Source organism: Plecotus auritus (genome assembly GCF_963455305.1).
Source record: "Plecotus auritus genome assembly, chromosome: 3".
In the NCBI taxonomy this organism is placed as follows: Eukaryota; Metazoa; Chordata; class Mammalia; order Chiroptera; family Vespertilionidae; genus Plecotus; species Plecotus auritus.
The window spans coordinates 41,539,076-41,566,463 of record NC_137772.1 but is presented as its reverse complement, the minus strand read 5'-3'; the positions used below and the strand labels follow the sequence as shown (position 1 = coordinate 41,566,463).

The 27,388-nt window shown below is 43.9% G+C and overlaps 1 protein-coding gene across 8 annotated transcripts in view; it reads right to left on the bottom strand.

The window, feature by feature from the left end:
* GGACT (gamma-glutamylamine cyclotransferase) overlaps nucleotides 1-27,388 on the bottom strand; it is a 50,652-nt gene that overhangs the window by 11,043 nt on the left and 12,221 nt on the right. For 5 of the 8 annotated variants that reach the window (XM_080662432.1, XM_080662431.1, XM_080662429.1 and 2 more), the window contains exon 3: nucleotides 11,646-11,775. In XM_080662432.1, coding sequence (XP_080518558.1) covers nucleotides 11,646-11,682 — 37 coding nt within the window. In that variant the 5' untranslated portion in view covers nucleotides 11,683-11,775. Of the gene's footprint in view, nucleotides 1-11,389; nucleotides 11,515-11,645; nucleotides 11,776-27,388 lie in introns of all 8 variants that reach the window. The other 3 variants (XM_080662435.1, XM_080662436.1, XM_080662434.1) reach the window with 1 other exon arrangement.

Below are 27,388 nucleotides of genomic sequence, written 5' to 3'. Positions count from 1 at the left end.
TCCTTGTTGATTTTGTCTGGATGATCTATCCCTTAATTTATTGAGTGCACATGATCTTCCTACTTTTGCCTTTTAGTTTTTGTACTAGCATGATTGTTGATTGACTCCCTTTTTATTAATTGCCTTGTTAGAATTTTTTCTTTCCTATATTTTGTGTTTCTGATCTTTTCTAAAAAAGTCCCATTAATATTTTGTGTTATACTGGTTTAGTGGTCATGAACTCCTTTAGTTTTTTCTTGTCTGGGAAACTCTTCTTTCTCCTTTGATTCTTAATGACAGCCTGGTAGGTTAGAGTAATCTTGGTTGTAGGTCTTTGCTCTTCATCACTTTACATGTTTCATGCCACTCCCTTCCAGCCTGCAAAATTTGTGTTAAGAAACCAACTGATTATGTTATGGGGTCTCTCTTATACATAATTAACTGCTTTTTCTCTTGCTATTTTTAAGATTCTATTCTCTGTCTTTATCCTTTGGCATTTTAATTATGATCTGTCTTGGTGTGGGCCTCTTTGGATTCATCTTGTTTGGGACTGCCTGCCTTTTTCCTTCACCAGGTTAGGGAAGTTTTTAACCATTATTTCTTTAAATTGGCTTTCAATCCCTTGCTGTCTATCCCCTCCTTCCATTAATCCTATGATGAGAATGTTGCTACACTTGTTGTCCCAGACATCTCTTAAACTATCTCATTTTTTAAATATCTTTTGCTCTTCCAATTAGATATTTTCCACTACCTTGTTTTCCAACAAGTCCACTAATTTAGTCCTCTGCTGATTCCCTCTAATGTATTCTTCATTTCAGTTCTTGTATTCTTAACTTCTGACTGGTTTCTATCTCTTTGTATAAGTTCTGAATTAATCTAATCTTCCCTACATTCATTAAGCATCCTTATAACCACTGTTTTGAACTCTGTATCTGGTAGATTGCTTGTCACCATTTCGTTTAGTTCTTTTTCTGGAGTTTTGTCCTGTTCTTTCATTTGGGACATGTTTCTTTGTCTCATTTTAGCTGACTCCCTGTTTGTTTCTACAACTTAAGTATATTTGCCACTTCTCCCAGTCTTTGCAGAATGACCTTATGTAGTAGTCCTGTTGAGTCCCAATGGTAGTTTCCTTTCTCACCTGAGCCAGGTGCTCCAGGAGTGTTCACTGGGTGGGTTGTGTGTGCCATCCTGTGTAGTTGAGCTTTGACTGTTGACACATCAGTAGGTGGGCTTGACATTCAGCCTGACTGTGAGAGTTGGCTGTGACTACAGTCGACAAAACTGTTGCGTGGGGGCTGATCCCATGCATAGGGAGTCACTTTCAAGGAGTTCTGGTGCTAACCAAGTCTGCCTTTTGGGTGTATCATTTGTGGATTTGGTTGGGTGGTGCTCTGGTGTGGTTTAGATCTGGCCATCAGGTGTGTTGTTTTGGAGACTCTTGGGAGGGGATCTGTTGCAAGCCAAGGCCAGCCTCCATTAGTGCCCTGCTGGAGGCTGCCTGGTGGCAACTACAATATGATATGATCTGCCATTGGTTGCCACTTGTGCTGGGCTTAGAGGCACTTGGTAGAAGCTATCCTGTGAACCAGGGCCAGCTGCTACTAGTGCCGGGCTTGGGGCCCTTTGGTGGGCATGACAATGTGAGTCTAGGCCAGACACAACATGTGCCGCTGGGCTCGTGCTGTGTAGTTGAAGTTACATTCCAAACCACACTGGCTGCAGTTTATCACAGACTTGGGGCCATCTGATGGTGATGCAATGCAAGCTGAGTCCAGTCACCACTTGTGCTGGGCTTAAGGCAAATTAGCAAGGGGTAAAGAGCACATCAAGGCTTGCTGCTGCTTGTTTAGGGTTTGTGATCCTTTGAAAGAGTTTAGGAAAGTCTGCATCAAGGCAGGCCCCTTATGTGGAAAAGCTTCTGGAAGCGAATTGGGCCAGGTGTGTGAGATGTGGGGGCCGGGTCTTAGGGAATCACCAGGGTAGGGTGAACAGTGCTAGCCAGGTTAATGGGAGACCTCAGATTTGGCACCCGCCTGTGCCTGCCAGCTGCATGGGGATGGGCTCAATGAAGGAGCAATGGTGCCGGCCAGTGCTTCTGTCTCTGGAGAGAGCTGACCTGACTCCTCCCTCTCCAGTCTGAATCCAGTTGATTCACTCCTTCTCTATATGTCCCTGGTGCTTTTTGAGCTGTTGCCCATGTGCTGGGAGTTTGTGAGCAAGTGGGTCCCTGGGCAGGCCCCTCAAGAGAAATGCCTGGGACTCCAGTAATCCTCCATCTCACTCAGATACAATCCCACTGGTTTTCACAGGCAGATATTATGGGGACTCATCATGTTGGCACTGGTATCTCAGGCTGGGTGTGAGGCTAAGACCCCTCGCTCTTCAAGGGGGACTTTCATAGCTGAGCTATTCCTCCTGATTCTCAATCGCCAAATCTTGAGTGTGGGACCTGCCTGTTTCTTTTCTCCCTGCCTCCTACCAGTTTCATCGTGGTTTCTTCCTTATGTCTTTAGTTATAGGGCGTCTGCTCAGCTAGTCTTCAGGTGGTTCTCAAGGATGGTTGTTCTATAATATAGTTGTAATTTTGATGTGGTCATAGGAGGAGGTGAGCACAGCATTTCCCTGTTCCAGCATCTTGCTCAGAAGTCCCCGTTTTTTAAGTGTACACTTCAGTAGTTTTAAGTACATTCACATTGTTATACAACCATTATCCATCTCCAGAACTCTTTTCACTTTGCAAAACTGAAACTCTGTACCCATTAAGCAGTAACTCCCCATTTTCCTTCCCCAGCCCACCCATGTTACTGTTTCTATGAGTTTGAGTACTTAGGTACCAAAATCATACAATCATACAATATTTGTCTTTTTGTGGCTTATTTCACTTAGCATAATGTTTTCAAGGTTCATCCATGTTGTTGCATATGATGGAATTTCCTCCCTTCCATTATTTAAGGCTGAATAAGATGCCATTGATTTTATATACCACATTCTGTTCATCCATCAATGGACATGTGGGTTGCTTCCACTTACTGTAATTGCTTCCACCTATTGCAAATAGTGCTGCTATGAACATGAGTGTATAAATACACTGGGTGGCCAGATTATTATGACCACCTCATCAGTACTTCGTTGGGCCACCTTTTGCCTTCAATACTGCGGTGATTCTTCTTGGCATTGACTCCACGAGATGTTGAAAGGTGATGCGAGGAATCTGACACCAAGCCTGATGAATAGCACTGTCCAGTTCTGTGAGATTTGATGGTTGTGGAACCAGCTGCCTGATGGCTCTTTTAACTTCGTCCCACAAATGCTCCATTGGATTGAGATCTGGTGATTGTGGGGGCCACCTAAGCAAGGTAAAGTCTCCCTCATGTTCTTGAAACCACTCCTGCACAATACGAGCACCGTGGCATGGCTCATTATCTTTTTGGAAGAAGCCATCTCCATTGGGATATGCCATCACATGATAGGATGAACTTGATCAGCAACGATACTTAGGTATGTTGTGCTATTCAGACGTTGTTCCACACGAATTAAAGGGCCCAAATCATGCCAGGAAAACATGCCCCAAACCATAACACTGCCCCCACCAGCTTGAAGGGTTGTACTCATGCATGTGGGGTGCATGCTTTCATGCTGTTTCCGCGAAATTCTCACTCTGCCATCTGCATGATGCAACTGGAAACGTGATTCATCGGACCACATGACTTTTTTCCAATGCTCGACTGTCCAATCCTTGTGTTCCTGTGCGAACTGGAGACGTTTTATCTTGGTAACTGCAGACAGCAGCGGTGTTCGAATAGGCCTTCGGCTTCCATATCCCATACGATGCAGTGTATGGCTAATTTGCCTACAAACGTCAGGTGGTCATAATAATTTGGCCACTCAGGGTACATACTCAAGCTCCTGCTTTCAATTCTTTTGGGTATACTAGTATACACAGAATTGGGATTGATATATCATACGGTATTTCTATGTTTAAGTTTTTGAGGAACTTCTATACTGTTTTCCATAATAGCAGCACCATTTTGCATTCTCACCTACAGTACACAAGAGTTCCAATCTCTCCACATCCTTGCCAGCACTTTTTTTTTTTAATAGAATAATGACTATCCTAACTGGTGTGAGGTGGTAGTATCTTATTGTGGTTTTGATTTGCATTTTCATAATGGTTAGTTATGTTGAGTGTCTTTTTCATGTGCTTATTGGCCATTTGCGTATCTATCTTGGAGAAATGTCTATTCAAGTCCTTACCCATTTTTAATTATATTATTTTTGATTGTTGAGTTTTAGGTGTTCTCTATGTTCTGGATATTAACCTCTTACAGATATATGATTTGCAAGTGTTTTTCCAGTTCTGTAAATTGCCATTTTACTCTGTTGATTTGTATCCTTTGCTGTAATTTTGATGTCATTCAACTTATTTTTACCTTTGTTGTCTATGATTTTGCTGTCATATCAAAGATATCATTGCCAAATCCAATGTCATGAAGGTTTTGCCCTATGTTTTCACCTGAGTTTTGTAGTTTTAGCTCTTACATTTAGGTCTTTGATCCATTTTTAGTTCAATTTTGTATATGGTATAATGCAAGGGTCCAACTTCATTCTTTTGCATGTGGCTATCCAGTTTTCCAATTGTTGAAAACACTGTCTTTTTCCCATTGGTCTTGACACCTTAGTAAAAAAATCATTTGACAATATTCCAAGGGGTTATTTCTGGGCTGTCTTCCATTGGTCTATATATTTGTCTTTATGTCAGTACTAAACTGTTTTGGTTGCTGTAATTTTGCAGTAAGTTTTGAAATCAGGAAGATCTCCAACTTTGTTGTCCATTTTCAAGATTGCTTTGCTTATCTGGAGTCCCTTGAAATTGCTGATGAACTTCAGGATGGATTTTTCTATTTCTGCAAACAAAAATGCAGTTGGGAATTTTGATAAGAATTAATATTAAGTCTTCCAATCCATGAACATAAGATGCTGTTCCATTTATTGAATTTCTTTCAGCAATGTTTTGTAGTTTTCAGAGTATAAACCTTTTACCTACTTAGTTAAGTTTATTCCTAAGCATTTTATTTTTTCAGATTGTTCAATGTTAATATAAAGAAATGCAACTGCCGAAACCGGTTTGGCTCAGTGGATAGAGCATCGGCCTGCGGACTGAAAGGTCCCAGGTTCGATTCCGGTCAAGGGCACGTACCTTGGTTGCGGGTGTGCAGGAGGCAGCTGATCGATGTTTCTCTCTCATCGATGTTTCTAGCTCTCTATCCCTCTCCTCTCTCTTCCTCTCTGTAAAAAATTAATAAAATATATTTAAAAAAAAAAAAAAAAGAAATGCAACTGATATTTGTGCACTGATTTTGTGTCCTGTGACTTTGCTGAATTTGCTCTTTATTAGTTTTAATAGTTTTCTTGTGGAAATGTTAGGGTATCTATATATAAGATTATGTGAACAGAGATAATTTCACTTCTTTCTTCCAATTTGGGTGTCTTTTATTACTTTTTTCTGCCTGGTTTTCCCAGGTATGTCTTCTAGTACCATGTTGAATAAAGGTGGTAAAAGCAAACATCCTTGTCTTAAAGGAAAAGGTTTTTCTCTCACCATTGAATATGATGTTAGCCATGGGCTTTTTCTATATAGTTTAAACGTTTTTTCATGAAATGGTGTTGAACCTTGTCATATGTTTTTCTGTATCAATTGTGAGGATTGTGTGGTTTTTCTAACCTCATTCTGTTAGTGCAGTGTGTATTACACTGATTTTCCTATTTTGAACCATCCTTGAATCCCAGGAATAAATCCTACTGGTCTTGGTATATAATCCTTGTAATGTGTTGTTAAATTCTGTTAGTATTTTGTTTAGAATTTTCGCATCAATCTTGTCAGGGATATGATTTTGTAGTTTTCTTATAGTGTCTTTGTCTGGCTTTGGTATCAGGGTAATGCTGAGTGATCCATCCTCTTCAATTTTGGGGAAGAATCTGAAGAGGACTGGTGTTGATTCTCTTTACATGTTTGGTAGAATTCACCAGTGAAGCCATTTCGTTCTAGAATTTTCTTTGTTGGGAGGTTTTTAAATTACTGAGTCAACCTCTTTACCAGTTAAAGGTCTGCTCGGATTTTCTATTTCATCATTATTTAGTTTTCGTAGTTTGTGTGTTTCTAGGAATTTATCCTTTTCATCCAGGTTATTCAATTTGTTAGCATTCAATTGTTCACAGTACTCTCATAAACCTCTTTATTTCTGTGAAATGAATTGTCATTCCCCTCTTTCATTTCTGATTTTATATTTATTTGTGTCTTCCCTATTTTTATCTTGGTTAATTTAATTAAAAGTTTGCCAATTTTGTTGTTTTCTCTATTGTTCATCTGCTCTAATACCTATTATTTCCTTCTTCTGTTACATTTGGGTTTAGTTTTTCTTTCCTCTTTTTTTTTAGTTCCATATCTCCCTATACTCACGTTCCTTGTCTGTCATGTTCACACAATTTTCAAGGGCTGCTGTGAGTGTCACAACCAATAGAACATGTGGAAAGTCTATTATATTGGCTAGATCCTCTCAGAACTGAAGCCAGGGCTAACTCAGAATGTGCTGTGTGTCATTCGGGCCAGGAACACATCAGGACCCTCCTGATTCACCATGCCCCTAGGCCAGGCTACAAGGGGTGGTACTGCCACTGCGGAAGGGGATGCTACCTTCTGAGGCTCACACGTTACTGTGTCTTCAACCCTGTCCCCTTCTGCCATGTAGTTCCTTCTATGGCACTGGGTTATGGTCATAGTCTTGGATAAAATGCAAGCGTTTGATTTAATAAATACTGGATAGAAATAGCTGTCGGTGAGTCATTTGGGATTTTCTGGAACAAACTGAAGAGTGCACCACAATAGTGGTTCCATCTCCGCTTTAACATGAAGTAGACACAACCAGGCAGGGCAGCCTTGGTGTTTTATAGATGGACATTTAAGGACACAATGTATGAAAGGCCTAAATCAAATTCTCATCTCCACCCTTAGTTAGCAACTGTCAGTCTTAGGGAAAACTACTTCAACTCTGAGCTTCTATTCCTATTAGATAAAAGGCAGCTAATCCCTACTGACTGCCGACTGTAGGCCAGGCTGCAGCACCCAATGAATAACAGCCTCTTCCCCTTGACCCTGTCCCCTCCTAAGTTCTCTACCCCAACTTCTTCCTTTATCAAAATCATATGAAAACATGTGTCAGCTTATATTTTTCTCATAAAGCCCCTTAAAAAATAAAACAAAAAGGAGTATTCTACATAATAAATGGAAGAGGGGATCAAGCCATATCAAGTATTGGTTGTGGCTTTAATGATTTTTCAGAGCCAAAAACACCTAGGAAGGTGATATTACATAGAAATAATCATGGTTGGGCCATAGGATGGTAATTGCGATTCTGCAGAAAATCAGTTCAGCAACTTTCTTCTTGAAGAAGATGACAGCTTATTTTCATAAATGAAAACCTGGCAATAAAAATTAAACTCCTTTTCTAGAAATAATTTAGCCTACTAGAATGACCAAAATATAATTTTCTACTTTTTATCTGTTGAATTGAATCCTTTATATTAGTTTGAGAATAGTTACTTATGTAATAAAAAAAATAAAATTAATATTCTGCACTTCTGGCTCCTTTCACAAGAAAAACATCATTACCTTTCTGATTGTGTTTAGAACAACAAACACAGATCCTTCAGGAAGAAACTTATCCCGTGGGGATTGAGAAAGGATCAGAGTTAAGCACTGAAACAAGCAATTAATTCCCATTAGAGGATTAAGGCAGTCATGTTCACTTTGAATCAGAAAAACGAATTGTGAATAAAATCATGTACAAGCAAGAGGTTACTTGTCAAAGTTAATAAATTAGAGAATTGAAGGGCAAACTGGAATGCATAGAAGCTGAACAGCCACATGAAGCCCTGGCGAAGAAACTGGTGGGTTCTGTATTCTTGGGACAAGACCCACCATTCTCAGGGTGCTTCAGGAACATGGGGGTGGGTACAGTTACTGCCATATGGTGCTGTCTAAAAGCATTGCCCACCCTGTTATGTCACCATCCCCCATGCACGATTTCCCTCTAGTACCTCATCAATAAGACATGAGACATTAATATTCTATTTAGCAATTTTACTCTTGGGTTTTAGAGTTGATTCTAAAGGAATTCAAGCAGCATCTCTATAAACAACTTTACCAACCTATAAAGTATTGAGTGGGAGGCCACTTGGAAATCAAAAAGCCCAACCCAGCTGGTCTGGAATAATGTGGCCATCCAGCAGTCAGCACGGAGGTGGAACAGGCTCAGAGTCTAAAAAAGTTTCACTTCAGCAAAATTTGGCTAGTTTAACATTGTCAATATTTAAGAAAACAAAAACACTCATGAAAATGTCCATCTGGCCTGGCACTGCTTGAAATGCCTGTCACTTATACAGCAGTTTTCTTTCTTGAAACACAGTCCACCTACAGTTTCATATTTCATCACTTAAGCAGAAATTGAAAGTGATTACAAGTCCTTCGCATAATTGTTAGAAAAAAAAAATCGAGCAGGAAAAATCTAAGCCACCTGGTGGTAAGAGTGTAAAAGGCAGGATTTAATTTAAGAGTTCATTGTGCTAGTTTACAAATTACAACCACTGCATATGCCTAGACCACATTTAGAAACACACACATACCAAGTGAACCAAACAAGAAAAGAGCTAGTATTTAACTCTTCTGAAACCAAACTGCAAAAAGATTTACATGGACACCAGCTTCTATGAAAACAACCTTTAAAAAAAGGTGTCTCCATAAAACATTCATCCTGTCTGTATTAAAATTTAATGATACGAAGAAATGTTAATAAAAGCTGTATGTCATCACTTCAAACTGTTTTCTCCAAGCGATAAAACATCAAACCACTAGCCCTACCCGGTTTGGCTCAGTGGATAGAGCGTCGGCCTGCGGACTGAAGGGTCCCAGGTTCAATTCCGGTCAAGGGCATGTACCTTGGTTGCAGGCACATCCCCAGTAGGGAGTGTGCAGAAGGCAGCTGATCAATGTTTCTCTCTCATCGATGTTTCTAACTCTCTATCCCTCTCCCTTCCTCTCTGTAAAAAATCAATAAAATATATAAAACAAACAAAAAAACACATCAAACCACTAACAATGCTTCCTGCCTGTTGTCAAGTTAAGACTGACTGGATTGGGGTCGCCCGAAGTTAAGGCCTCCAAGGAGCCTGCTGTGCACTCCACTGGCTGGACGATGGACTGTTCCCGAGCAGAAGCACCTGCACAAAGACCTGCCAGCAGCTCCCTCTTACCTGTCCTTCCGCCACTTGCTGTGTAAATTAGCTCTCATCGTTCAACATCTTCAGTAAAAGTCGGCTCCAGCAGAGCCCTGTCCCCACCGAACTTGTGAGGGGCCCCGTCACAGATGAGGACCAGTTTCAGTGGAGCCAACGGCTGCCCTGGTCCTTCCGCGGCCACAGCCGACGTTACTAAGTGTGGTTGGATCTCAGTGAAAGCACAGATGACGCCGTGCATGACTGCTCTAAAGAGGATTTTTACTTAACAGAAACCTCCTCACATCTCAGTCAAGTAGCCACTTCTCTCCCTTCCTCCTGTAACATTATTTTCCCCTGAGAAAAAATGCCTGTGTGTCTGATATAGTTACACATTAACTCCTCGGAAGTTTCTTAGAACTGTAGGAAACAGGTGAAAAAACAAAATGCCTTGAACTTTAAACTGGAGCTCGGCCTGCGAGCATGAAGCGCTCTAAGGTCGCCCCCTCGGAGGGGCCAGTGGGGGACGGGCCAGGGAGGGCTCTGGCGCATCCTGTGGGCACTGTGATGCTTTCATTCTCTGGCTTGCTAGTTGCTTTATAGCAATGACAAGCGCTTCCTGCCCAGCCAACCCCGCTGAATACCCCGGAAATGTTTATGGCAAACACCTTCCTTACATTAACCAAGCAGCTCCGGTGAAATGGCGGCACCTTTGAAATCAAGAAGTGAGGGCCTCTACTCCCATCACTCCCTAAACTCTCCCTTCATGGGACCCTGCAAACAAACAGGCCCCGCAGGGTCTCCCAGCCACACTTGGTCCTCTGCATGCTGCCTCGGCGACCATCCAGTGGGGTTTTACTCTTGGGCCATGCCAGAAATTTTTAAAAGAAGAAATTTTACTGCCACACCACTTTAACGGTAATTGTGTTGTCATTTTAAAAACACAGTGACCAACAAGGGAGATGACCAGCCCCCAGGCCCTCTCTGATAATCTGGAAAGGACCAGCAGGAAAATTCCCAAACACTGAGTCAGGGAAAGGGTTCTATGGAAACGGAGGATGGTGACCTGGCCAGGCCTGCCAGGGCCACGGCTCCAAATACCAGGCACAGCTGGGAGTGGAGGTGCAGCCAGCTCCCATGGCTCCCAGCAGGAGGCGCAGGAAGCGCTGGGGCCTGGAACCACCAATCAGAGTGGAATGCTGTGGAGACAGCACGGGGGCCTGACAGCAGGTCTGAGGCCCAGAGAAGAGATGCAAGAGTCATCATCATGAAGAGCCTACCTGCCCTGTGGGTGAGGCTTCAGGAACAAGACTTTACCTGCTGGCCCACCTGTGGCTCAGAGGGGAAAATATAAATAATGCTGGCCACCACGACTGAGAGCATTTACTGTGTGCCTGGCCCATGCCATATGTTTCACTTATATTTTCAAGTTAACAACAACTCCAAGTTCTCCTCACTCCCTAGCTTCTCCCCACTTTACAGATGGGGATCTGAGACAGAGGTGAGGAGACTTCCACAGGTGTTCCAGTTAAAGGCAGCAGAGCAGGTGTGTCTGCCTTCACACCTCCTTCCTGCCCTACAAAGATAAGCCCTCAGCTCTAGGAGGGGGACGCTCCTGATTGCCTCCCGCCCAAAACTCAGGCCAAGAACAACCTCCAGCCACCAGAGGGCAACAGGCAGTTGGCTTGGGCCACTGACCACACCAGGTTCCATTTGCATCTTCCTCGAGAAGGCATCTCGGGTACTTACTGAGCACCAAACAAACACCAGGGCAGTGGGCTGGGGAACCCGCAGTCTAAAGCGGCCACAGTGCTGGAATTCCTAATGATTGTACCTGTGTAAGCGCAGCCTGATGACACTAGAGCAGCCATGGGCAAACTACGGCCTGCGGCCGGATCTGGCCCGTTCGGCTGTTCTATCTGGCCCGCAGAGCTGAAAGAGCAGAGGGTTCTCTTGCTCTCCCCTCCGCTCCTTTACTTTGAATTTATATTAGTTCACACAAACACTCCATCCATGCTTTTGTTCCAGCCCTCCGGTCCAGTTTAAGAACCCATTGTGGCCCTAAAGTCAAAAAGTTTGCCCACCCCTGCACTAGAGCATACTCCAGTGAGCAGGGGAGGTCCGTGCAGCCCTACAGACATACCCATTCTCGGTGCCAGGAGCATGGAACCCACAATGGATGGGATTCAGTGAGGACAAGGTAACGTCTCACATCTATGACTGGGTCCACCGGAGAGGCCACACTTTCCACTTCAAGCAGAACTTGCTCTGAACACAGGAGAAGGCAATGGAGTTCTAAGAAACAGTAACAACCACAAAGCCCCATCCTATCTTCCTGTGTACCAGACGGCCACACACAGTGAGGATGATGACACAGAGGGCAAGGGGGCTCAGAGTACCTCGCATTTCTCTTCCTCCCAGTCTTTGCTCCATCATCAGGAACTGAGGGTGGGCAGTGTTGGTAGAATGTACATATGTCGAGAGGTGAAATAAATACAGTTGAGAGAGTTCTGAGCAGAGTTTCCAGTTCTGGTAAGAATAAAAGACATATGCATGCACAAGTTATGAAATATCATTTCTGTGATTCCACATGAGTTAAATACTATGTTCGCATTTAAATTTAAAATGGATATTGTACAATTATAAATATGAATGATAAGCTCAATACTAAGAATTTAATAAATAATGGTAAAATAACAAAATATCCTATCTAATAAAAGAGTAATATGCAAATTGACTGTACCTCCACTACACCCACAAACCACGCCCACCAGCCATGCCCACCAGCCAATCAGGAAGGAATATGCAAATAAACCCACCCAAGATGGCTGCAGCCACAGAGAGCAGGAGGGAGGCTTGGGTTTCCCTGGCAATGGAGGAAGCCAAGCTTTCCACCTGCCCTTGCTGGCCCAGGCCTCCACTCAAGGCTACAAAGTTTCAATTATAGAAGATAAATAAATCCCAACAGAAATGGCGGCAGCCACAGAGCTGGAGAGAGCAGGAGGCTAGGGTTGCCCGCGGCGATGGAGGAAGCCAAGCTTCTGCAGCCCAGGCCTGCTTTGGCCTCCGCTTAAGGCTACAAAGTTTCAATTATAGAAGATACATAAATCCCAACAGAAATGGCTGCTGCCATGGAGCGAGTAGAAGGCTTGGCTCCACTCCAGGCTACAAAGTTTCAATTGCAGAAGATAAATAAACCCCAGATACCAGGGCCTCTGTTTAGGTCGCCGGGGGGCGTGGCCAGCCTGCAAACCAACACAGGCCCCTCACCCAGGCCGCCCCACACCCCAAGGGAACCCCCACCCTGATCCGGGACACCCTTCAGGGCAAACCAGCTGGCCCCCACCCATGCACCAGGCCTCTATCCTATCTAATAAAAGAGTAATATGCAAATTGACCATCACTCCAACACACAAGATGGCTGCCCCCATGTGGACACAAGATGGCCACCACAAGATGGCCAGCAGGGGAGGGCAGTTGGGAGGGACCAGGCCTGCAAGGGAGGGCAGTTGGGGGTGATCAAGCCTGCTGGGGAGGGCAGTTAGGGGTGACCCGGCCGGCAGAGGAGGGAAGTTGGGGGTGACTGGGTCTGCAGGGAAGGGCAGTTGGGAGAGACCCAGGCCTGCAGGGGAGGACAGTTAGGGGTGACCAGGCCTGCAGGGGAAGGCAGTTAGGGGCAAACAGGCTGGCAGGGGAGCAGTTAGGCATCAATCAGGCTGGCAGGGGAGTGGTTAGGGGGTGATCAGGCTGGCAGGCAGAAGCGGTTAGGGGCAATCAGGAAGGCAAGCAGGCGAGCAGTTGGGAGCCAGCAGTCCTGGATTGTGAGAGGGCAGTCAGACATCCCTCAAGGGGTCCCAGATTGGAGAGGGTGCAGGCTGGGCTGAGGGACACCCCCCCACCCCCGTGCACGAATTTTGTGCACTGGGCCTCTAGTAAATGATTAATAGCCCTAGCTGGTTTGTCTCAGTGGACAGAGCGTCGGCCTGTGGACTGAAGGGTCCTGGGTTCGATTCCGGTTAAGGGCACATGCCCAGGTTATGGGCTTGATCCCCAGTAGGGGATATACAGGAGACAGCCAATCAATGATTTTCTCTCTCGCTCCCTCTGCCTTCCTCTCTCAGAAATCAATAAAAGTGTGTGTGTGTGTTTTAAAAGAAACAGGTGTTTGACACCGTTCTTCTTTAAAAAAATACAATAAAATAAAATAAAATAGCAACTAAAACAAAACAAAACACCATGACAAGTCAAGAGAGAGAGACCACAGAAGAAAGGGGAAAAAACTTACTTTAGTGCCTTATGACTGCACTCTTTCTGCTTTCTGAACAAGGGACCTTGCATTTCTCTCTAAACTGTTTCTCAAACCAGGAGCTCAGGAGTGGGGGTTGAACCTTCTCTTCACATCTTCCATGTCTAGCACAGCTCCGTGCATGCAGTAGGCACTTAATACCTGCTACAGTAAACCAAGTGATTCTTCCTCTCAGTCCAAATTCCCAAAGAGACCCTGCAGGCCTTCAGTCTGGAATTTCTCAATTTCTCTTTGTCACAAAAAAACCACAAGTTCAAATACTGCTCTGGGTATAAATCTCCGGGAATCAGGCTCTGCCCCCATTTCCTTCAGACGCCCACTCACCTCGGCAAGGTCGAGGGAGAGAGAGCCCAGTGCTCCAGACCCTGAGGCTCCCCCGGGCCAGTTATTCCCTGCCCTGGCTCCAGCCTCCCTGGGAACAGGGGCAGCGGTCAGCATCCATTTACCTTACAGAGATGAAAGGCCATCTAGAACCTGCAAAACTAATCTCTAGGGACAGACCCAGATCAGGGGGGGTGGGAAGATGGAAATGTTCTTCTCTTTTGTCAAAATCACTAACCTGTGCACTTCATGGGTGAATTTTCTTGCATGTAAATTATACCTCAAAGAAAGTTAATCTAAAAAAAATTAAATGAGGAGGAAGGCAATGTGCAGGCCACTCAGTCTGTAATTATTATTACCGGTTTATATTCTTATCTGAGTTCAACATACTTCACAGTCCATAATCAAGAGCAAACACGTATCTTTTATTCAGCATTTTCCCAAGCATCCAAGTAGTTCCAAAGTATTTCTGACGCAGATTTGTGGTGGCCTCCCTTAAACTCATTCACTTTCTGGAACCCAACATGCAGTGAAACAAGTGGACAGACCTGTCTGTAATGCTGCCTGGGGTCCTGGGAGGAAGCAGCAGGAAGAGAGAGCAGTCCCGGTGTGATCGAGGGTGCAGGACCCTCCGAGATGGGCAAGGACTGGGAATAGGACTCGGGCCTCACCAGCTGTCAGCACCCACCCAGGGCTTGTCTGACCAAGCAGAGGCTTCCGAGGTTGGCTACTAAGAAATGCAGCAAACGAGTTGCCTTTTAGAGTATTTTTGCAAGCCTGCTAGGGGTGAGTGCAGCTTTTAACTGGCTTGCTGGCAGTTGTTCAAAATATATTTTTTCTGTTTGGAACAAGACTGCAGTCAAAAGAGAGAGAGCTAAGAATCTGCATGTTGTCAAAAACTGCAGTCCATTCTGATGGGCATCGGAAGGGCCATCGGGTTTGGTTGAAGGCAGGTAACTCTCATTCTACCTTGTATGCCCCCCAAATGGTAATTTTTTTTTTTTCTCTTGGTGACAACTCAGACAGTAAGCAATGGAGGGAAAGGTAATGACTATCCTAGTGTATTTATATACTAGAGGCCTGGTGCACAGAATTCGTGCACGGGTAGGGTCCCTAGACCTGGTCGGCAATCAGGGCCAATCGGGGCCTTCCTTCCCCTGGCTGCCAGTCAGGGCCTTCCTTCATTCCACGCTGCCCCCTGGTGGTCAGCACATGTCATAGTGAGAGGTCAAATTCGCAGTTGGTCGAACTCCCGAGGGGACAATTTGCATATTAGCCTTTTATTATATAGGAGGATTTTTATTGGTTTCAGAGAGGAAGAGAGAGAAAGAGAGAGTGACAGAAACATCGATGATGAAAGAATCACTGATTGGCTGCCTCCTGCACACCCCACACTGGGGATCAAGCCCATAACTGCTCTCTCTTTCTGCTGCCTCCTCCCAGGACCGCAGGCATGGGCCCTGACCAGGAATGAAACCACAACTTCCTAGTTTATAGGAAGTTGCTCAACCACTGAGCCATGCCGGCCGGGCATAGTATATTATTTAAAAGTTTTTGTTTTTCAGGAACATTTTAAGGTTATATTAACTTAAAATGGCTTTTATTTAACTGTTTTGTTTGCTTGGGTGAGAAATAAGGAGTTTGGGAACACAACTTAAATTTAAGCTAGAAGCATCACAGAATAATAATTAAAAAATATTACACTGAGCCATTCCCTTCTAGGTAGTTTGATAGCTAAATATTTTAGAAAGAAGAGAACATATGCCTGTTTAAACAACTCTTAGATAACCATTTTAGAAGTCAGGCCTACCCCAAAGTGATAAATAAAATAGCTATAAATGCAGGTGAAGCCCCTAGCGAGGCCTGAGCCCAGGCCCCCTATCTCTAATATAGTATTTCATAGCTTTAGAGGAACAAGTCTTCCAGAGGGAGCACTGGACAGAGAGCCAAGGGGTCAGAGGTCAAAGCCAGTCCACTGCTGACCTCAGGCTGCCTTGTCCAGGCCAAGTGAGGCCAGGGCACAGCAGGTATCAGGATGAAGGTGTGGTGGGCTTGGCTCCCCGGGGGCCCAGGTCCACAGGAGAGCCAACCAAGGGCCACCCCAGTGACTGGGGACAGAATGAATCAGTCAGCAAAAAGACTGAGAGAATGGCTGCCAAATCCAACTGCTAGATGTCCTGGAACACCACCTGCACTATAAAAGGAACCCTGAGCACTCAGAAACCACCAGCACAGGGGCCTCACCTGCTGCTCTAATGCCCCTCCCCCAGCTCCCCTGCCTGCCCACGGCCCAGGAACATGAAATAATCCAAACTCCATTTCCATGGGCTCTCCAATTCAGGACTCAATTCTTTTGGTAGCAATAACAGATTTACCTTCAGAATTTCCTTTTGCCAAAAATATTATTAAACAGCAAAAATGTTGTTACCTGGAGAATGTCAGGTAGGCAGGAGGAATGCAAACCGAGAAAGGTTAATTATCTCCATTAGTGCCAGCAAAGAATCACCCCAACACACACATACATGTGCACACACCCATTTTAAAACATTTTTTAAGCCGAAACCGGTTTGGCTCAGTGGATAGAGCATCAGCCTGCGGACTGAAAGATCCCAGGTTTAATTCCGATCAAGGGCATGTACCTTGGTTGCGGGCACATCCCCAGTAGGGGGTGTGCAGGAGGCAGCTGATCGATGTTTCTCTCTCATCGATGTTTCTAACTCTCTATCTCTCTTCCTTCATCTCTGTAAAAAAAACCTAATAAAATATATTTAAAAAACACACAAAAAAACACATTTTTTAAAAGGAAACTTGAAGAAAAACACACCCAAAACACGGAACACAAAATAAGCCTGATGGGTTTTTTGATAATTTACCTGTCCCCAAAGCATCCAAATCTTTTAGTGCTTTTCTAATTATCCCCACGTAAAACTCAAAAAAATAGCTGCGAGATTAGTGAAAACTCTGAATTAGAAGAGGCGAGTAGGAGAAGAAATTAAGAGCATGTTATTGAATATGCTTTAAACACTTTAGTGAATCCATTTACTCATATCCCTGTGAGTACTACACACAGCTGGTCACTGTTTGCTGACAGGAGTCAGAATTCTTTGATGCCAAAACTTCTAGAAAAATATGTTGTGTGGGAGTCAAAGGGGCTTCGAGGGGAACTGGAATCACTGAACTAAGTGAATCCAACCCTTTTATACACTATATCCTCTCCCTCCACCCCCGAAATCCTGCTTTAAATGTATTACACTGAGAGCCGGGGCCCTGGAGGTGATCCTCAGGGTTCTCTCTAGGGTTTGGGGCTGGATCCCAGGACCTTAAATATTACTAAAAAGCACAGGTTGGTCTATACTGGGCTCTTAAAAAGCTCTTAAAAAGCACTTAAAAGCCAACACACAGTCCACTCCTGGGAGAGCAAAATCCCTGTTAAAATAAAAAAATCCCTTGTGATTATTAGAGAACAGATGCTGCTACATTCAGTTTAAACACTTTTCAGACTTATTTGAAAGCAACAGGACACTGGCTTTGGTTTTCATTATGAGACTTTTTTTTTTTTTTTTTTTTGCTTATAGTGTTCTTTCAATCATAATAAAGAGCTGGTATTCACAGTCTGTTAATATCTCAGGAGTTCCCCCAAAGAAGAAAATAGAGACCCCCCGCCCCAAGAGGACCATGCTTGACAAACCACCCTATATTTAAGGGTTAGGCAAAGTCCTAGCTGAGACCCCTGACAACTGCCAACTCTTCACTGGTCCTCAATGCCCACCCCAGCGTGAACCTGGTGCAGAACAGCAGGGGAGGAGGGTGGCGGTTCCTCTTCACCCCAGAGCCTCTCTAGTGGGGAGAAGAAGACCCACCAGGCCACAGCGGCCCAAAGGACATGGTCCTTCAAAATTCATGCAAGCTGAGCATTGTTTTAATACAGCAATGATTTCAATTATTTTTGAGTTAAGGAACTTCTCTCTGCCCCATCTTGGAGTAGAGACAATTCTCCAGGGAGCTGGTCCCTGGCTCGCCAGGCTTTGGAAAGACCAGCCTCGCCCAGGAGGGCTACACCTCCTCCCGAGAAGGAAAGGAGGCTTCCCAGACCAGTGCCTCCCTGTGGGCGAGAGAGCAAGCTCTGGAGTTGCCGGTCCTTTTCCTCCCCACACGACCCTTGACCTCAGGCCTGCTCTCCAGCGAGGCTGTAAGGCCAACCCCTCCTCTCTAGGGCAGGGGGAGCTGTGAATGCAACCCGGCCCCGCCCAGATCTCTCTGGTAGACAGGACGGTGCAAAGACACATATGGACCAAGTGGAAACTGGCTGAGCCCAGTTTGTTAATCTCTCCTATTTCCCCAGCAGAGAGGAAGACAGTTAGTTGTGTGGGGCTGTCAGTGGGTTTCTGGGAACTGATACATTCTCTTCAATCCTTCAGCAGCCCTGAAAGGCAGGTGTTATTGTCCCATTTCACACACGGGAAACCAAGGCTCAGGAGTTATTTAAAACAGCACAGCTATTAAGTGGAATGGCTGGGGTCGGGGGTGCGGGGAGGGGGGGAGGATGGGGGGTTTGAAGGGGGCGTGGAGGGGGTACATGGAAGGAAAAAAGAGGAACATGTATAATACTTTCAACAATAAAAATAAATTTAAAAAAATGTCAAGGCTTAATCCAAAATCCACATACCTTCCCCCAACACACACTGTGGTCAACTAGGAGAAAAACACAGGAGATTCTAGGTGGCAGGAAACACTGCCGCCCTCGCCGGCTTTCACAGCAAATGGCCAGGGTACCATGTGAAAGTACTGTTACTACCCACCTGTCTGCCACATAGCAGGGGCTGTGCTTTTAAGATCTTCTCTTTACAACTTTAAAGACCCAAGCCAGATACGAAGTGTTTGTAAAGCAAGGAGTGATTCACCAGCCATCAATATTATGTTACTATTATCTGCCCTGCCAGAGTTCAGTAATTCCAGGCTAGATGAAAGGTTATTCACTCACTCGCCCATTCAGTATTATTTGAGCATCTATGGTGGGTCAGGCATCATGCTAAGTGCCAGGGACATGAATATAAACAAGACAACGGTCCCTGTTCTAAAAGGCTGCAGTCTAATTGGGGAGATAAATACATTAAAAGACACCGGCGGCGGCGAGGAGGCCAGTGAGACAGGCATGGGGAAGAGGGTATCCTGTGTCCTGAAGGGAGTGCTACCCCAGCAGCAGAGCCGGCTAGGAGAAACAGGAAACAGGCGGCCGGGGCAGGGGATGGGCAGGGGAGAGGGTGGTCTGACCCTGGGAGCTGGAGCCAGAGCCGGAGGCCATGAGAGCTGGGGAAGAGGCAAGAGAGGGGGGCTGGGCCCGGGTCATTAGGGACTCCGGATTTCGGCTTTATATGATGGCGGTAATTGAGGGGTATTAAGTAAGCCTGGGAAGTGACATGGTAAAATTTATAATTTAAAAGATTATCTCCTGCAACCTCAGTGGAGGGCCATTGGCAATGTCCATGAAAGCTGAGCCTGTGTTTACCCAGTGACCCAGCAACTCCACTGCAGGCAGAGGCTCCACAGAAACGTGGACACAGCTTCACCAGAAAGACACGATAAGATTATCTCGATCAGCACATTCGAACAGCACAAAACGACATACTACCCAAATGCCCATCAACAGTAAAATGGTCTAGTAAACTGTGTAATACTGTGGGAAATACAGCAGGAACAAATGAACAGCTACACATAACAGCTTGGATGAACCTCACCAGCCACGCCACGTGAAAGAAGTCAGACAAACTGCCTACTCTGTGACTGTATTTACATGAAGGCACATAACAGCCGCACCGACCTCTGCGCAGACAGCAGAGCAGTGGGCTCCCCTGGAGGGAAAGCAATGCCTGAAGGGCATGGCCGCCCAGATCTCGCTGCTGGTCCCATGGTGTGTTCCTGATAGAAAATCCATCAGCTATATGACTTCTCTTTTCTGATACAGCTTATACGTGGGTAAATGTACATTAAGATTTAAAAACCCACAGTAAGAGAGTAGACAACACCTTTGTGAGAAAAAGGCTTACAAGCATGAAACTACAGTGAACAAGAGGAAGACACATAATTAAGGGCTCCCTAAAACTTAATGGAATCTGTAGGTGAGGGAGATGAAAGGCTTCATAGGAGTGGCCTGGCCTGAGCTGGACAGAGAAGCAGGATATTTCAGGGGCTTGGAAAGGGAAGTGGCCACCCCCTCCCCCCTCCCCCAGGGCATGGGAGTGCAGGCAGATTCCCCTGGGCTGCAGAAGGCTCCAAGTCATAACAGTCATTCTCAAATGGAAGAACCTCCAATCACAGAAAATATTAAATAAAATTTAAATGAAAAATAATTAATGAAATTTTAAATGAAAACTAATTAAATGAAACCAACTGGAAGCAAAAAGGGCTTTCCATGGGAGAATTAAAAAAAAAAAAAGGCAAGAAAGAAAGTGATGGTGATTTCCCTAAGCTGAAGAGACCTAAGATACATAACGGCCCTGGGTAATGTGCAGACCTTCTGTGGATTCTGATTTGGATATATCAACTGTAAAATGACATTTCTGAGACAATCAGGAAAATCTTATAGATATGTCTAGGTAAAAGATGATACCAGGAAACCTTACATTTTTTTAAGTATGAATAATAGCATTATGATTCCATAAGAAATGCATATGGATGTATCTTATTTTTTTTTTAAATATATTTTATTGATATTTTACAGAGAGGAAAGGAGAGGGATAGAAAGTTAGAAACATCGATGAGAGAGAAACATTGATCAGCTGCCTCCTGCACACCTCCCACTGGGGATGTGCCCGCAACCAAGGTACGTGCCCTTGACCGGAATCGAACCTGGGACCTTTCAGTCCACAGGCTGACGCTCTATCCACTGAGCCAAACCGGTTTTGGCTGTATCTTATTTTTTAGAGATGCATATAGATATATCTAGGGCTTATGAAATATTATAGCATTTGAGACTTTAAAGTACTTAAATAAAGTAAATAAAAAATAAAGTAAATAAAGTACTTAAATAAGTAAATAAAAAAATTAATGAGGTACATGTGGCAAAATCTTGGCAATTATTGAATCTGGGTGATAGATAGGAACGACTGAACTATTCTCACTACTTTTATAGATCTTTCCACTCCCACCAAGAAAAAAAAAAAGAGAGAGAGAAAATATTAATTAACAATGTAAGAAATCCAAGAGGGAACATATATATTACAGACATTAGAAGGCTACTAAGGGGATACAGTGAACAATTTTATAGCAATAAATTTTAGAACTTAGATGAAATGGAAAATTTTCTTAAAATACACATACTACCAAAGCTCACTATAGAAAAAAATAGTAACCTAAATAGCTGTATATCTAGTTATGAACTTTTACTCATAATTAAAACCCTGGCATAGAGGTAGATGGCTTTGTTGGTGAATTCTACCAAACATTTATGGAAGAAAAAGTAAAATTATTAAATAAAATTTTCCAGATAAAGGAGGAAGGAACACTTCTCAACTCCTTTTATGGGGCCAACAGTACTGATAACAAAACCAAATAGACATTCATAGAAAAGAAAACTACTAGCTAATACCTCTTATGAACATAAATGCAAAAATCTTAACTATCAGCAAATCAAGTCCAGCAATATAAAAAAGGTAATACCATCATTGCCAAGGAATGCTTCATCCCTGCAATGCAAGGTTAGTTTAGTATTTGAAAGTCAACCAATGAACCCTTATATAAACAGGTTAAAATAGAAAAACCTTATGATGATCTAAATAGATGCAGAGCAAGTATTTGGCAAAATTCAACAAAATTATGATCAAAATTCTCATCAAACTGGGAATGAGAGAGAACCTCCTCAATCTGACAAAGGACATCTATGAAAGACATCTAGCTAACATTCTTTTTTACAATTAAATTTGTTGACGTGACATTGATTAATAAAATTATACAGGTCTCAAGTGTATAATTCTATAATATATCCTCTGTATATGGCATTGTATGTTTACCACCCAAAATCAAATCTTCTGTCACCATATATTTGGCCCCCTTTACCAGGCTAACATCCTTTTTAACGGTGAGTAATCAAATACTTCCCCCTTAAGATTGGACACAAGGCAGGGCTGTCCACTCTCCCACATCTACTCAATGTTGGAAATTGAAGTTTAGCAAGGTAGTAAAAGAAGAAAAAGAATAAACGGAATGCACTTTAAGAAGAAATAAAATTAGCCTGGCCGGTGTGGCTCAGTGGTTGAGCGTCCACCTATGAACCAGGAGGTCACGGTTCGATTCCCAGTCAGGGCACATGCCCGGGTTGTAGGCTTAATCCCCAGTAAGGGGCTGCAGGAGGCAGCCGATCCATGATTTTCTCTCTTCATGGATGTTTCTATCTCTCTCTCCCTCTCCCTTCCTCTCTGAAATCAATAAAAATATATATTAAAACAAAAGAAATAAAATTATCTTTGTAGCTGACATGATTGCATAGAAAATCCTAAAGAATTGACAAAAAAACTACTGTAATTAATAAATGAATTTAGCAAGGCCTGAAGATATAAAGTCGATATATAAGAATCAATTACATTTTTATATACTAGCAGAGAAAAACTAGATCTTGAAATTTTTTTAAAATCTCATTTACAACAGTACCAAAACTGAAATATGGACAGACTTAATAAAATAATGCAACACCTGAACACTGGAAATTCAAAACACCCGGAGCACCCTGACTTGAAGTCACTCATGGAGAAGAGAGACTTTGTGGGGCTGCACTGTGGACTCCATCAGGAAGCCAGCCCAAACGCCACTGGCGAAGCATCCCCGAGGATCCCTCAAATGGCCTGCAGCACACCCAGCATCCCGTGTGTTTCACTCACACCTCCCCACTCTGGGGCTTGCTCCCTGCGTGTGCTCCTGAGAGCAGGATTTGGTGGACGGCTAGGAAGCACATGCAGGAAGCAGGCCAGGGAGAAACCACAAACTTGAGCTATAGCATCACCTTCTTGAAAACAAGAGAGAGGCTGCCATTGGCCTGCCAGGTGCACTGCAAGATTGAGAGAAAACATACCGAGCTTAAGAATTCTGCCCCAAGAGGAAGTAAAGCATGGAGTAGGTGTATTCATACAAGGGTGAGAAGGCTTCACAATCTCTAGCAGGACTGATGGCAGGTACCTCTCTCCTGAAGGCAGTTAATAAAGTTTGGAGGAAGTGACTGCTACTTCAAATGTGAAAACTGCAATGCAAACTCCAAGGATCATGAAAAATCAAGGAAACATGACATCACCAAAGGATCACAATACGCTCCCCGTAACCAAACTCAAACACACAGAAATCTAAGGTTCATCCAATAAGGAATCAAAAATAGCTGTTATGAGGAAATTCAATGAGTTACAAGAAAATACAGAAAGGCAATTCACTGAAATCAGGAAAACAATCACATACAAAAAAAATGAGAACTTTAAGTAACAGAAATAATAAGAAAGAACTAAATTATGGAGCTAAAGAAGTCAATGAATGAAATAGAAAAAAATGCAATAGAGAAAATCTTCTGTTTGATTTATTCTGCTATTGATGCTCAGTGAAACAGAGTTAAAAGATAGGAACTTTGAAATAACCCAGTCATAAGAAGAAAAACAAATTGAAAAAGAGTGAAGAAAGCCTATATGAATTATGGGACACCATCAAAAGAACCAATATATGAAGTGCACAGAAAACTTATTTAAAGAAATAAGGGCTGAGAAACTCCCAGACCTGGGAAGAAAGTTGGACATCCAAGTTCATGAAGCTAATAGGTCACGCTATTATTTCAATCCCCAAGATATTCCTCAAGACATATTATAATAAAACTGTCAAAAAATCAAAGACAAAGAGAGAATCCTAAAAGCATCAAGAAAGAACAAAACTGTAATCTACCAAGGAATGCCCATTAAGGCCATCAGTGGCTTTCTCAGCAGAAACCTTATGGGTCAGAGTTGACTGGAATAATAGTCAAAGGGCTAAAGGAGAGAAAAATAAAAACCTTCCAATGAAGACTGCCTCATCCCCCAAAATTATTCTTCAGAAAAGAAGGAAAAATAAAGACTTTCCCTAACAAAAGCTGAGAGAATTCATCACCACTAGACTGGCCTTATAAGAAATTATGAAAGTTCTGCAAGCTGCAATGTCCAGGAGGAAAGCAGAGCATGTGCTCGGAGAACTCTGCGGTGGACAATGGTGTACAGATGGAGCTGTACACAAGATATCCTAATCGTAAGGAGCTGAACTGTGACCCCTCAAAAATCCACATGTTAAAGCCCTAACCCCCAGCACCTAAGAATGTGACTATATTTGGAGACAGAGTCTTTAAGAAGGTCATTAAGTTAAAATGAAGTCTTCAGCCCTAGCCAGTTTCGCTCAGTGGTTAGAGCTTCAGCCTGCGGACTGAAGGGTTTCAGGGTTAATTTCAGTCAAGGGCACATACCTCAGTTGCAGACTCAATCCCTCTCTGGCCCCAGGTGCCCCAGTCGGGGCACATGCAGGAGGCAACCAATCCATGTCTCTCTGTCACATCAATTTTGTCTCTCTCTCTGTTTCTCCCCCACCCTTCCACTCTCTCTAAAAACCCATGGAAAAAATCCACTCACATGATCTCATTTTTGGAATATAATCAACAATATAAAGTGATGAACAGGAACAAAAATAGATCCAGAGACAGAGAAGCATCAAACAGACCATCAAACCTCAGAGGGAAAGCAGGGGAGGGTGGTGGTGGGGGATAAGGGATCAACCAAAGGACTTGTATGCATGCATAGGAACATAACCATAGGACACAGACACTAGGGGGGTGAGGGCATGTGCTGGAGGGTGGGGTTGGCCGGGGAGAGGTCAATGGGGGAAAAAGTAGATATATGTAATACTTTAAAAAATAAAATTTAAAAAATCCTTGGTAAGGAGTAACAAAATAAATAAAATCATGTTTTCAGGGGGAGCCTTAATCCAATATGACGGGTGTCAGAGGAAATCTGGACACACTGAGACACCATGGGTCCATTAGCACCGACAGGCTATGTGAGGACACAGCGAGAAGGTGGCCATCTGCAAGCCAAGGAGAGAGGCCTCAGAAGAAGATAAACCTGCTCCCACCTTGATCAGGACTTCCTGCCTCCAGAACTGTGAGAAGATACACTTCTGTTGTTCAAGCGCCCAGTCTGTGGTACCTTGTATGGCTGCCCTAGAAAACCACAACTAATGCGATAATATGATCTATGATGCAACGTGATGAGCCTGGAAAGCATCCCAGTGAAGAAGCCAGACAAAAGGTCACATGTTTGATTCCACTGATTTGAAATACCTAGAATAGGTACAGCCATAGAAACGGAAAGCGGACTGGTGGCTGCTAGGGGCTGCAGGGAGTGGGGATGGGGGAGTGACTGCTTAATGTGTTTGGGGTTTTCTTTTGGGATGATAAAATGTTCTGGGACTAGATGGAGGTGGTGGTTGTACAACGTTATGTGTTATGGGAATGTCACCTCAATAAAAAACTCTAAAATAAAAAAAAATATACAGATAAAATATACTACTTGAATATGTTCTGTTGGGTGATCAAGCGAAGGTGCTTGTACAGTGTCATGAAGAGATGAATTCTGTTTGTGTGATTTGGGTCCTGAACTGACCCTGAAGGGGAGGTAAAGGTCATGCCGGAGAGAAGAGGGAAGGGGGTGGGAGAGATGGCATTCCAGGCAGGAACTGGGTGGGAGCTGGGGCACAGGTGGGAAGGGCAGGGAACTGGGTGGAGGGGGAGCTCCTGGGAGCCAGAACATGGCCTGCAGGGGTGAGGAGGGATATGGGGAGGCTGGGCCAGCAGGGTGAGTGCTGCTGTCGGCTCAGGCCAGGCACTGGACTGTATCTTGCAGCTGGGGCTTCCAAACCCAGCTGAGCTCCTGAAACACAGGAGGAATGTGAACATTTTTATTCCCAAGCCTCCCCTTCCTGTGGGGGGGGCTTTAGTAAGTCTGAAGTCGACTTGAACTAAATCACAACCTTTTAAAAAGCTCTCAAGGTGATGCTGGTGACGTACCTCTTGGGAAACCACCGACTTCCCATTCAGGGAAGGATTTCAGTTTTTTTCACAAAAACTGCATATATTTAAGGTGTACAGTGTGATGATTTGATGTGTATATGCATTGTGAAATTACCACAATCAAGTTAACACATCCATCACCTCACCTCATTACCTTCTGTGTGTATTTGCTTAAGATGTACTCTCAGAAAATTTTAAGAACTCATGCACTGATGGGGGGGCTGGCCCTCCCCGAGGCCTATAGGCCCCGGGCAGGTTGGGGGGAGGGGACATGGGAGGTTGGCTGGCTGGCCCCGCCCCCTACTGGGGTGTGAGGGGGCCAATCGGGGGCGGGGCCAGTAGGGGGGAGGGGCTCCAGGTGGTTGGCAGGCCAGGCCTGCCCCCTGGTTGAACTCCAGTCGGACTCCTGGTCGAAGGGACAATTTGCATATTACCCTTTTATTATATAGGATAGTCACTATCTGTCTGTACTTTAGATCCCCAGAATTTACTCATCCTGTAACTGAAATTTTATGCCCTTTCACCAACATTCACCATTGCCCCGCCACCGGCCATACTATTCTTCTGCTTCTGTGACTTCCACTTTTTGGAGCCTACACATTAAGTGACATTATACAGTACAGGAAGTCCTCACTTAGTATCATTGACAGGCTCTTGGAAACGGCAACTTTAAGCGAAATGACGTGTAATGAAACCAATTTTACCACAGGCCAGCGATTTTCAACCTTTTCAACTCATGGCACAAAAACTAATTACTAAAATTCTGCAGCACACCAAAAAATATATATTTTTTGCCAACCTGGTAAAAAAATAGGTATAATTTTGATTCATTCACACCAAACCGCTATTGTGTTGGCTGTTATCATTTTTTAAATTTGACAATCTAAGGAAAAAGAGGCCAGTACATGTGACTAAATAGTCAAGCACTGCATATGCTAAAAATTCTTGCAAAACACCACAAAAACATTACCAAACTTCTAAGTAAAGACCCAAAACACTTCTAACATTAAACATTGACATTAATTTGAGTTATTCTTCACTTAAGATTAATAAAAACAAGTAAGAGAGTTCTTTTCCAGCCCACTTCCTCCAGTTCAGGGTCACGGCGGGTGGAGCCTATCCCGGCAGCTCAGGGCACAAGGCAGGCACCCACCCTGGACAGGATGCCCTTCCATTGCAGGGCACACTCACCCACCCCCCACTCCCTCAGACTGGATCAATGTAGACAGGCCAGTTCACCTCACGTGCATATCTTTGGCATGCGGGAGGAACCGGAGTACCCGGAGAAACCCACACAGACATGGGGGAACATGAAACTCCACACAGACAGAGGCCCCGGTTGGGAATCAGTTTTTTGTTCTCCTCATGATAATGAACTGACATTATCCAAGGTCCTGCTCTATTTGTCTTTCTGTGTCTTGCTTATTTCACTTAGAATAACTTCCTCCAGGTTCATCCATGCT